Source organism: Lathyrus oleraceus, chromosome 6 (assembly GCF_024323335.1).
Source record: "Lathyrus oleraceus cultivar Zhongwan6 chromosome 6, CAAS_Psat_ZW6_1.0, whole genome shotgun sequence".
Taxonomy (NCBI): domain Eukaryota; kingdom Viridiplantae; phylum Streptophyta; class Magnoliopsida; order Fabales; family Fabaceae; genus Lathyrus; species Lathyrus oleraceus.
The window spans coordinates 49,185,243-49,198,251 of NC_066584.1; the positions used below are offsets into that span (position 1 = coordinate 49,185,243).

Below are 13,009 nucleotides of genomic sequence, written 5' to 3' on the forward strand. Positions count from 1 at the left end.
ATATATATATATATATATATGTTTTTTTTTTCTTTCTACAGATATGATTTTGTGTGAAACTCACATTAAAATCATTCAATAATTATAGAAGGAGTGTGTAAAATAAGATCTTGAAGATCTTTTTTTTATGTTTATGTATGCATAATGCAGTGTGTATTGTGTGTTTGTATGATCCATTCTATTTTTTTTTAAATTTCAAAATTCATTAAAATTAAAAAGAAAAAATATATATATAGATTAATTATTTTGTACTATTAGTGTAAAAAAATTTAAATTGTCAATACATCATAATCATCGGTTTGTTTTATTTTACATGTGATTATAGAAAAAATCAAACTTCTCTAAAAAATCAATGGTTGTGATTAACTGTATAAAATATATTTCCACTGTCAGTGCATTTCAATTTTTATATATATATATATATATATATAAAAAAGATTGGGGATACAATATTAAAACAATTTGAATTAGAGACACATCTCTATATTACGATTGCAATTTAGCGAATCACTTACGGCTTGAAACCAAATTATAAAAAAATATGATAAGCATTGTTTTGAATCATTTATTTGACATTAGACCTATCAAAGTTGGTTTGCCTAATGGAAATTCATTTCAAGTTAGTTATGTCGGTAATATGCAATTCTCATAAAATCTATAGATTACCAATTTTTCTATTCACTTGATTTTAGATTAAACTTAATATTTGTTTCAAAATTGTGCCAATCCTTAGAATTCACTATCCAATTCACAAATAATATGCTTCATATATAGGATATGAGGTCTTTGAAGATGATTGGTTTGGTTGAACAAGTAAATGGAGTGTACCAGTTAAAGATGGAGAACAAGCACACAAACTAGACCAACCATACCATCCCTCAATCTCTGAAAAATGTAAACACATCTCTCAATGTAATTTTTCAATTCCTTTATCATCTCTTTGACACTTTAGATTAGATCATTTATCTAGTCATAGGATGACACATATGTCTCTTTTGTATCAAACTATTACTCATAATAAAACAAATATTTCTAAGATATATGTCATTTTCCAAAAAAATAAGAAATTTCCTTTCAAAACTATCTCCTCTCGTGCTAAATTAAAATATGAACTTTTGTAACCTTGATATTTGGCAACCTCTTTCCTTCCAATTTGTTCATTGCCACAAATATTTCCTTATCATTCTAGATTACTATAGTAAATTTACTTGGATTACTTGGATTCTCCCCTTTGGGCCTCACGTTTGGGGTTGTGTACATCCCGGATACTCCATCCTAAGAAGTGGCGATCAATAACTCATTAGCCTTAAGTGCTTCGCATCTTTGGACCTCACGCTTAGGGGGTTGTGTACATCTCAGATATCCCATCCTAGGGAATGGTATTCAATAACTCATTATCCTTAAGCGCTTCACCCTTTTAAGCCTCATGCTTGGAGACTGTATACATCCCGGATTCCCATCCCAGAGAAGGACGACCACTAACTCAATAGCCTTATAGGCTTTGCCCTTTGTGCTATACGCTTGGGGGATTGTGTACATCCTAGATACCTTATCTGGGATATCCAGCGGGATGCACTTTGAGCATGATACGGTTTAGGAGCAAGATGGTTGTATACATTCGGGCACCCTATCCCAACTATTAGGCATGGCAACAGGGCGGGTCGGGGACGATTTTTACCTCTCCCAAACCCAAATCCGAATCCTCAAACAATCACCGTTCCCCGCCCTAAACCCAAACGAGGATGGGGAATCAAAATCCAAATCCGTCCAAAACGGGTTCGGGTTGGGTTGGGTTCGGGTATCCCCGCTCTGCCACCATTCATTTAGTAAAATCAATTTTTTAATAGAAATGTTTATTTTCTCAAAATAAAATTACATTATAAATAATAAAATAAAACAATCTAAAAAAATTACATACATACATTTCAAATATTTTAAATAATAAATTCAAATTAAAATATCAAAACATTGACCACATATTTAATATTTTAAATTATAAAAAAATAAAATAATGTACATAGTAAAATAAACAAGGCGGGTTCAGGGACGGGTTCAAGGTGGGTACTAGTGTCCCCATTACCCGACCCGTCCCCATATTTTAAAATCGGGGAAAACCCAAATCCAAACCTAAACCTAAACCCAAACCCAGTCAAAGCGGTGTTTCCCCGTCAACTTCTGGACGGGTTCGGGTTGGTACCCGCGGGTACGGATTATATTGCCATGGCTACTGACTATTAGACGTGAATACCAGACACACCTTTATGAGCATTCATTCTATTCTCGTGACTTCGTAATGTTCAAAGATGTCTTTCAATCCCATAATTGATAACTACTTGTGTTTATGACCATTGATTAACATTTAAATAACCTGGTCTTCTTTCCGCATAGGAGAGTTATTATATAAGAAAAGATAAATAAGAAAAGGAGAACTCTAATACCTAGATTTCAAAAGACATAAAAAGTCAGTCACTTTAACCCTCTTGTAACCTTATCTCACTGGTATAAGAGAGGCCGTAGTTTTTTTATAGAGAAACACAATGTGACATACTTTATATTATAACAAAGCTTATAGTTAATTTTAAATTTTTAATAAGTGACATAAGAGCTTACGTCAAAATTGAATTGAACCAATGTAGTGTAATGGTATATATACATTTATTTCAATATATGTGGTGCCTTCAACACCGTGATTAATCATCCTTCCAAATATACACTTAATCAACTTCCATCAACATCTATCAGAATTTATTAATCCCAAGACTCGAAAAAGTCTTACTTTTTTCTACAGTTGACATAGTCTTTGAGTTTGATTAAAGCAGCTTCGATGATAGTACCTTTATTTATTTCCAGTGTGCATACAGCGGAATCTGCCACTTATCGGAAAACAAAAATGACATTCTTTGCAACATTAAACCGTGTAATCGTAGTGTTTTTGCTAATACTCTCGTACAAATCTTATGGTGATGAACAACAAGAATCATGTTCTCAAAGGTGCGGTGTCCATAACATAACCCACCCATTCCGGCTGAAAAACAGTCCCAAACACTGCGGTGACAAAAGATACATCTTATCCTGCGAGAACAACAACCAATTGATTTTGTACTATAAACCATTTGGCAAATACTATGTTCAATCGATTAATTACAACAACTTCACCATAAGACTGTTGGATTTCAACCACTCCAGCTATTCTGTCCCCCCTCATCCTCTAGGATCCTATAATTTCACTTCCGGCAACTTCATAACCTCGCCGTACCAAGTGTATGGGGATCGCTTTAAATCAATGGTAGAACCTATTTTATATGTAAACTGTCCAAATCGTGTCCAATATTCTTCAGATATTTACTTTCCTGCTCCTACCTGTATCAACATTAGTGATTCGTATCCGCAGCATGGAAATTCTTCTATTAAATTTGGATATCAAAAATCTCTTTCTAGATTGGGGCTGGAAGACGGGTGTCGTATAGAGTTTATGTATCTCACTTCTTGGGATTTACAAGATGGCAACAACAGCAACATTTCTTGTACGGACATACGCCGAATGATGCTTTATGGGTTTGAGCTTTCATGGTCCAACAGTCTTTGTAAAGATGGATGGTTTTCATACCTCGATGACAATAGCCAACGTCGCTGTAGACATAATGGTAATTTGCTTCAAACCACTCAACCTTTCTCAATTTTATTTTATTTGGTTAGTTAATTAATGTAGTTAATTTGATTTTTAAATTGAAGTATTAGTTTTAATTAAGTTATTAAGTTATTATGTTATGGAAATAGAAAACTTTTAGAAAATGATGAACCAAGGTTGCTTAAATAGCAAGGTATATGGATCAAGTTAGTTATAATGGGACTACGGTTTAAAAAAAAGTGTCTCCAGCCCCGAAAATGGTCGCCGAAATAACAGTTTTGGAAGGTGTGGCTATCAATATTATTTTTACTCTTTTTATATTAAAAGAATAACTTATGCTGATTTCAGACAATAAGTGTTTTGGCACTTGTATTGGTCGGAAATACTAAAACATTTACGCAACTGAGATGCGACCGTGACTGTTTTTTAAAGTTTTGAGCGGGACTGCTATACAATAGTATAGTCTCTAACAAGCTAATAATTACCTAACTACTCCCTCTGTCCCAAATTATAAGTTATTTTGTCAAAAATATTTGTTCAGTACAATATTAATGACTTTTTTTCTAACATACTCTATCATTTATTATTATTTCTTCTTACAATTCTTTAAATTTCTCTTTCATCTATAATAAATGAATGACAATATTGTAAAGTCATGCATAATTTGTCTTTTTCATACAACAATCGTTATATTTCTTAATTTACGTAAAAGATGCAAAACAACTTATAATTTGAGACGGAGGGAGTAACATTTAACAAACTATGTAGTTTATGTAATAAGTTAATTGATCTAACTTGTTACTTACATGAGAAAATTATGTATGGTCTGATATCCCCCATAACTTGGAAGATAGATGTTAATCAATCCTAACTTGTATACAAGAAGATGAAATAGGTTAGATAAAAGTGGCTTAGTGAAGAAGTCAACCACTCGATCTTTAAAGGAAACCAATAGCTTAAGAACATTGGCCTGCAACTTTTCATGAACAATGTAGAATCAATTTCAAAATGCTTTATTCTCTCGTGAAAAATAGGGTTGACTGCAATGTGTATGGCATTGAGGTTGTCACAATAAAGAACAACAAGTTTGTGACATTTGACTTAGAGATCATTGAGTAGATATACAAGTCATTGCAATTTACAAGTGGCAGATGCAAGTTTCGATACTCGGCTTCTGAAGACGATCTTGAGACCATTAATTTCTATTTAGTGTGAAATTAAAGACTTGCCAATGAAGAAATATTGAATTGAGATAGGTCTTCATGTTTCTACACATCATACCCAATCAACATCCAAATAAACCTATGATTTAAAGATGTGAATCCCTTGAAAACAATATAGCTCGAGAAGGACATTCTTTTAGGTACCTTAGTGTTCTAGTGGCCGCTTTATATAATGATTAATGAAGGGATTGGTGAGGAACAAACATAGTTATTGTGTAATCACGGTGATGCCATGTCTTGTGGCTGTAAGGTGGAGATCTCTTCCAACAAGACACCTATAACTTTAATGTTGGGTGTTGAATCAACAATCTCCCAATCACCAGTTCTTTAAAGAACTGATAATTCAACTTGCATTGCTTGATTCCAGCATTCAAATTTTCTTGCTTCACCATATGTCCTTGGTTCATGAAGTGGCTTAATGGACATGACAAATGATTGTATAAAGTAGACAAGGATGAATAAGACATGTAATTTAAAAGATGATAGTTAGTACATTATGACGGTGAATTTGGTGAATCAGGCAATGAACTGTAGAAGTCATCTTTTAGGTATGAAGGAGGGTATTTATTTCAAGTAGAATGTTTGATGGTGGGAATATGGTGGTTTGATTGTTCAGTTGTATCAGGTGGCTCAGAAATATGGTGGTTTGTTTGTTCAGTTGTATTAGGTGGTTTGGGAATGGCTTTTATGTCATCATCATTATTATTGTAATTGTATCTCTGTGTGTCTAATATGATCACACATGGTGTATATTTATATGCAAATAGGGAATATACAATATGAAATAATATCAATTACAATTATGACTAATTGAATATCAATCAATACTAATTGGTCGATAACATATTCTTAACACTCCCCCTAAAGCCGGATCGTATATATTGTATGATCCGAGCTTGTTACAAATATAATTCACTCGAGAAACCTTGAGAGACTTGGTAAACATATCAGCCAATTGATCTTCAGATTTGACAAATTCCGTGGTTATTTCTCCCGACAGTACCTTGTCTCTTACATAGTGACAATCTATTTCTATGTGTTTGGTCCGTTCATGGAAAACCGGATTGGACGCAATGTGGAGTGCCGCTTGATTATCGCATATGAGTTTTGTGTTCTAAAGGTCACCGAACCTAAGTTCTGAGAGCAAATTCTTAAGCCAAGCAAGTTCTTTTGAGGCTGCTGCGATAGCCCGATATTCAGCTTCAGCACTAGATAATGCAACTGTGTTTTGTTTCTTGCTTCTCCATGAGATCATATTTCCTCCAATAAGAACACAATATCCAGAAGTGGATCTCCTATCCGACGGTGATCCTGCCCAAGCTGCATCTGAGTAACAAGTGATTTTAGCATCACCCTTATCTTCATATAATAGGCCTTTTCCTGGTGCATTCTTTATATATCTGAGAATCCGAATAACGGCATTCCAATGAGTATCACAAGGAGCATTAAGGAATTGACTCACAATACTCACTGCAAAAGTAATATCCGGTCAGGTGACGGTAAGATAATTGAGTCTACCCACTAGACGTCGATATCTTCCCGGGTCTTTCAACAACTCCCCCTGACCCGGAAGAAGCTTGACATTGGGATCCATAGGAGTATCAATCGGACGACAGTCAAGCATATCAGTTTCAGTTAGGATGTCTAATTCATACTTACGTTGGTTAATTGCAATGCCTGATGAGGACTGTGCAACCTCAATACCTAAGAAGTATCTGAGTGGACCCAAATCTTTTGTCTGAAAGTTTTTAAAAAGATGAGTTTTGAGTCGCTGAATACCGTCTGTATCGTTTCCAGTGATAACAATGTCATCAACATAAACCACAAGAAAGATGTGTTGTCCGTTGGAAGAGTGAAGGAAGAAAACAGAATGATCTGCTTCACATCTAGTCATACCAAACTGTATCAAGGCAGAGCTGAAGCGACCAAACCAAGCACGTGGAGATTGTTTTAGCCCATAAAGTGATCGATTGAGCCGACAAACAAATCTTGAATTACCAGGAATAGTAAAACCTGGAGGTTGATCCATATACACTTCCTCCTCCAATTCTCCGTGTAAGAATGCATTTTTAATATCCAACTGATGAAGCGACCAATGATTAATAGCAGCCAATGCAAGGAAGAGACGGACTAAACTAATCTTGGCCACTGGAGAAAAGGTGTCACCATAATCAAGGCCAAATATTTGTGTGTATCCCTTGGCTACCAAACGAGCTTTAAAACGATCAATCTGACCATCTGGTCCAATTTTCACTGTATAAACCCATCGACAGCCCACTATAGTTTTGTCTGGAGGTAAAGGAACAATGTTCCAAGTGTTATTTGAATGCAATGCAGTCATTTCTTCCACCATCGCATGACGCCAATTGGAGGTAAAGGAACAATGTCCCAAGTGTTATTTGTATAAACCCATCGATGATGATGATAATCGTCGATAACATATTCTTAACAATTATCATCATCAAGGATGATTTATTGAGGGTGAATGTTGAAATTAGGCGTAGATGATGGATGTACGGTGTTAGAAGGTAATTCAGCTGAGTTACTTTAGAGTATGTAAGAAATTTGAGATGTTGGATGAATTGAGTTTTGTGTTGGTTAGAGACTTCACTTGATGGCTAGAGAAGAGTTGGTTGTGTGATAAGGAATAACATGTTCATGAAAGGATGTGTGTATTGAAATGACCAATTCTTTGGTGTTAAGGTAAAAAAGAATACTCCCTTTGAAACTTGCCTTATAACCCAAGAAAACTGATATTTTAATTTTTGCTTCTAATTTTGTTCTATGTGATTGAAGAGTTGAGGCATACACTAGACATTCAAAAACTTTAAAATCATTAAGGTCGGGTCCTTTATCATAAAAGAAGGTTATAGGAAGATTTTTTGGAGTATATGTGTGGTGATTTTATTGATTAGAAAAATGGCATAATTGAGAGCATAAGACCATTAGTCTTTTAGTAGTTTGGAGTGATATAAAAGAGGTCTACCTAGCTTTTAATAAACCTAATCTGTGTTGCATAGGTACGGATACGTATCCAGTATCCGATATAGGTACTGGTACAGAATACAGTATTTTATAAAAAAAACTAAGGTACGAGTACGTTGATATAATTTTTTTAAATACAATTATAAAAATAACAAAGGAGTTATATTATTTAAATAACAAAAAAACATTTTATAAAATAATTTATTTTTAAAAAATTAATATTTGCACAATAACATAAATAAATCACACTTAAAAAGTATGCATAAATCATGATATCATGGCTGAATATTAATATTTTCCTTTTCATGTCATTAAAAAGAACGACTTCTAGTCCAAGTTTATCGAGAGAAAGACTAAATTCAAAAATATCAACTACATCAAATAGATCTCATTCATCTCCACCAATATCCACCTTTTTGTTGCTTCAACATTATAAACCTTAATATGAAAAGATAGAGATTTGTATGAACAAAAACTAAATCCTCAGGCCTCTTTGAATTGAACCTATTCCTTTTCAATAAGTGAATAAATCTAATTGTGTTCCAATTTCTCTCCACAGAAGATGAATAATTTGGTTGTGAAAGAGCTTTTTTATTTTTAAATAGAATAACCAAATGTGTACCGGTTGGTGTACCAACTTTTAAAAAAAATAAAAAAAATTGGTACGGCTTCGGTGTGTACCGTTCGCGTACCGTACGAGTACCGGTACCCGATACGTATTCGGTACCAATACTTTATCTAAAATGGAATACGCGTGCTTCAGAGGGCCTAATGCAATAAAAGTATCCAAAAAAATTCTTAGAAAAACAAATGTGCCCATTTTCTCTTGAATCAAGAAGCTATAAATTTGAATTGTTATTTACACAACAAATAATATCACTAAGAATACATTATGAGTGATGCTCATGCGATGAAGGACCAGAATGAGTTGAAATAGAAGTATTGAGTTGATTAGAACATGAACCACTGTCAAGACTAGTTGAAGGTATCAAATTTGCTTGTTGGAGAAAACATATAATATGGTCACGTTCTTGCTAAAAACACTAAAAGATTGAGTTTCGTAGTATCCGGTCTAAAATGATTGGTTTAAATGTCTTTTTTTTTGTATTTTTTCTGAGGTCCCTCCTTTCACTTCTTCAAGTCCTTTTATAGGCCTATTCGGTGCCTCCATCAATTATGAAGAGTCATTCTTTCTTTCGGCATTCAAATGCTAGAAATCATCGACGCTTTGCCTATTCAATTTCACTTCTTAGTGACTGGTAGCGTCTCTTTCATTATGGGGCTGTTATGACCTTTCACCTTTCAAAACCGTTTCTCGAGGTGATCCTCCGATCATTATCTCGACTTATCTGGGTTCAATACCCCATGGTGCAAGACTCACCACCTCGACCCTTCAGGACCCTCAACCTAACAAGTCGATGCCTTCTTAGGTCGGGTTATATCTCAGATCCCCTAAGCAAATAAATATTCTCGCTTTAATTAATACTCGCCTTTCATCCGAATCATTTCTACTTCATTACCGACTCCTTTCGATATTACATATCAATCGGTTAACATAAATTTCCGGGATGTACAAGTCATATTCTCTTGAGTTAGACTTAAAACACTAGGATCTTGCTTACTTGTGTCTGAAATAGAATTTATTTGTAGAGAATCATTTGTATTGCAAATGTATGCATTAGAAGAAGACGAAGGTTTGTTAACAAAAGTATGACCATGTTTCTGATAATAGAATTCAATTATGTGTCCATAAATTCTACGATTAGTGTAGTACCTTGAAGTGTTCCTGGTATTGTTTTCATAATTGGAACGTCTTCCTCGACCATGGCCTTTCTTAGCACCATAAGCATTGTTGAGAATAGTAAATTCATCAATCACGGGTGTGTAGGTGTAGGTGTGGTGTTTCTTGTTGAGCTATTAGATAGTAGACTTTATCGATTGATGGTAAGGAATCCATCAACCAGACTTGATTCTTAGACAGTAGAAAATTGTTCTTTCGATGGTAAATTTTGTTATATACACATGTAGGTAAAATTAATTTTAGGCTAATATTAATCATTAACTCTTCAAAATGATAAAAATGACTAACTCGATACATTTCGAAGAATTAAGAGTTAATGGACCCAAATGAATTCCGAAGTTAAAATATGATTAAAAAAAAAATTAAACCTTAATTTTAATTGGTTATATTCCATATGTATAAAGGTACATGTGTATAAAGGTATTTTAAATAAAAAAATCAAACTAGGTGCATTGTTGGTAATTTGTTTGTTAATTATCTACTTTGTTATTGTAGAAAACGGGAGTTTTTTGGCTTTGCTTGTCCCTACTATCTTGATTTATATCGGTAAGTTCTCGCATTCTCTTAAATCAACTTAATGCATACTTTGTAAAGTGTGAGATTTATGATTAGCTTAAAAGGATTTTACTTTAGTTTTTAAAAGTCTTTTTTGGAAAATTCTTAAATTCTGTTAAAATTGCCATTGACATGACATCTCCGGTAACAACGACATTCCCCTCTATTTTTAATGATAGTGAAAATCGTAACTATAAATGATATTTATACATAAATTTTGTTTGTTAGTAAAAAATATGTTGGTATATGTAATTTCAAGGGACTTTAATATATTTTTTAAAATTATAGAGAGTGTTACTGTTATTTTAATAGATTTTGGAGGAAGTTAATGTAATTTCCCCAGATTTTTTAATTAAATTTAACAAATTATTTATAAAATATATAAAAATTATTTGATAAACTCAAATATTAAAATTGTTTCGAAAAAGAGAAAATAAAAATATTATTTGATAAATTTATTTTCATAATATATTTTACAGACTTAAAATGATAAAACTTATTTTATTTATATTTTATTTTCTACTGTTATACTCTTTTAATCTTAATTTAATACCTATCAAACATAAACAAAATCTAAAAGAAAAAAATTGAAGTCGTTTTAATTTAATACTGATTCAGTGACAGACTAAACAAGATAATTACATTAATTATTTATTTATTTATTTATTATTTTATCTAATTGTCTAATAATTATAATTTCTCTCTTAAAGAATATTGTGAGTTTAAAACTCATCATTGTAATCGGATATTTATACAAAACTAATAATTGAGCTGATTTAATTAAATTACAATGTCATTTATATAAAATTTAAATAAAAGGTTCTTGTGTACATATTCAAAATTTTCAAATTTTTAAAATTTCATTTCTTTATAGGTATGTTTCTTGGCTGTCTAAGTGGTGTTAAAATTGTTTTTGGAGTGCCATGCATTGTTGTATTATTAGTCTACAAATGGAGACAGAAACATTTATCTATATATAATGGAATAGAAGATTTTCTGCAAAGTGACAATAACATCATACCTATAAGATACTCGTACAGAGACATAAAAAAGATAACCGAAAAATTCAAAACAAAACTAGGTCAGGGAGGTTATGGATTTGTTTTTAAAGGACAACTTCGAAGTGGTCGTCTTGTAGCAGTCAAATTATTGGACAAAGCCAAGTCCAACGGTCAAGATTTTGTTAATGAAGTTGCTACTATTGGTAGGATTCACCATGTTAATGTGGTGCAACTCGTTGGTTTTTGTGTAGAGGGGTCAAAACGTGCTCTTATATATGAGTTTATGCCTAATGGATCACTTGAAAAGTACATACATTCTCATATTGAAGAGAAATATTCCTTGACTTGTGAAAAATTGTATTCCATTTCTCTTGGAGTTGCTCGAGGCATTGATTACTTGCATAATGGATGCAATATGAAGATTTTGCACTTCGACATAAAGCCTCATAATATACTTCTGGATGAAAATTTCAATCCAAAAGTTTCTGATTTTGGACTAGCTAGACTTTGTCCTACAGATAAAAGCATTGTGACATTAACTGCAGCAAGGGGGACTATTGGATACATGGCACCTGAGCTATTCTACAGAAATGTTGGGACAATATCCTACAAAGCTGATGTCTATAGCTTTGGGATGTTGTTAATGGAGATGGCTAGTAGAAGGAAGAACTTGAATGCATTGGCTGAGCAATCCAGTCAAATTTATTTCCCTTTCTGGATTTATGATCAGTTGCGTGATGGAATGGAAGTAACAATTGAGAATGACACGAATGAAGAAGCGAAACTGGCAAAGAAAATGATGAATGTGGCATTATGGTGTATTCAGACAAAACCTGACGATCGTCCTCCAATGGATAAAGTGTTAGAGATGCTTGAAGATGAAGATATGGATTTGAAGATGCCTAATAAACCTTATCTTTATGCAAACGATCTACCAACTGAGGATGTTAGAGACGATAATACCAACAGTTCATGGTCTTCTCTTGATTAACAAATTATTTAAGTTCATATGTTTATTACAACAAACTCTTTTTCTTTTTAGGTTTCAATTTTTTCAACTTTATCAACTAGGTCTATGTAAAGACCACTGAGTACACTTTTTTTAATCAATCAGTACATTGAAATTTTTTCATATTAAGATTACTTTAATAAACTGATCATTAGCAATGAAAAACATAAAATAAAACATATGCAATTAAATGAATATTGAAATTGACTACTTGTTAATTTCCAAACTTATAAATGCGTGTTTGAAGTTGAAATTTGACATCCACTTAGGTTCCTATTCCTAGATTTCAAATATTTATTATCAAGCCATTTTTTTCCTATTGTTTCCATCATTCTGTAACACTGGAGTTATTTTAGGATCTAAGGGTCCTAACCACTAAATAATATTATATTTAATATTATGTATACCTCAAATAATTACTTATATGTTTTCTCAATTTATTTTTTATTATCAGCAAGTTTAAATTGTTGTTAAATATATACGTCATAGTTATTAAATTTTAATCTTTTTTTACTTCGAGTAAGCTTGAGTAGTTTTTTTATTATTTGTTAAAGAAAAATGTATCGGTATAGTTTATCAAATCTAGAAGGGGATTGATTAGTGATTTTGCGAAGCAAAATCGTATTTTCAAAGTTTTTCAATTTTAAAATGCTATCGGACGAATGGAATTAAAAAATTATTTAAAACGAAAGAAAACTACATATATAGATCCCAAACAAGAGATTAAAATATTAGACTATCTAATTGATCAAGATAATCAATTAGAGTTTTGTTTAATTCACTATGTTTTGAACGCACCTCTTGAAG

The 13,009-nt window shown here is 32.6% G+C and overlaps 1 protein-coding gene across 1 annotated transcript; it reads left to right on the plus strand.

Moving 5' to 3' along the window:
* The first annotated feature begins 2,703 nt into the window (after positions 1-2,703).
* Positions 2,704-12,260, plus strand: LOC127093935 (LEAF RUST 10 DISEASE-RESISTANCE LOCUS RECEPTOR-LIKE PROTEIN KINASE-like 2.5). Its single transcript, XM_051032824.1, has 3 exons — positions 2,704-3,691; positions 10,024-10,183; positions 11,067-12,260. The coding sequence occupies exons 1-3, from the start codon at positions 2,825-2,827 to the stop codon at positions 12,182-12,184; spliced, it is 2,145 nt and encodes a 714-aa protein (XP_050888781.1). The 5' UTR covers positions 2,704-2,824; the 3' UTR covers positions 12,185-12,260.
* Positions 12,261-13,009: the final 749 nt, after the last annotated feature.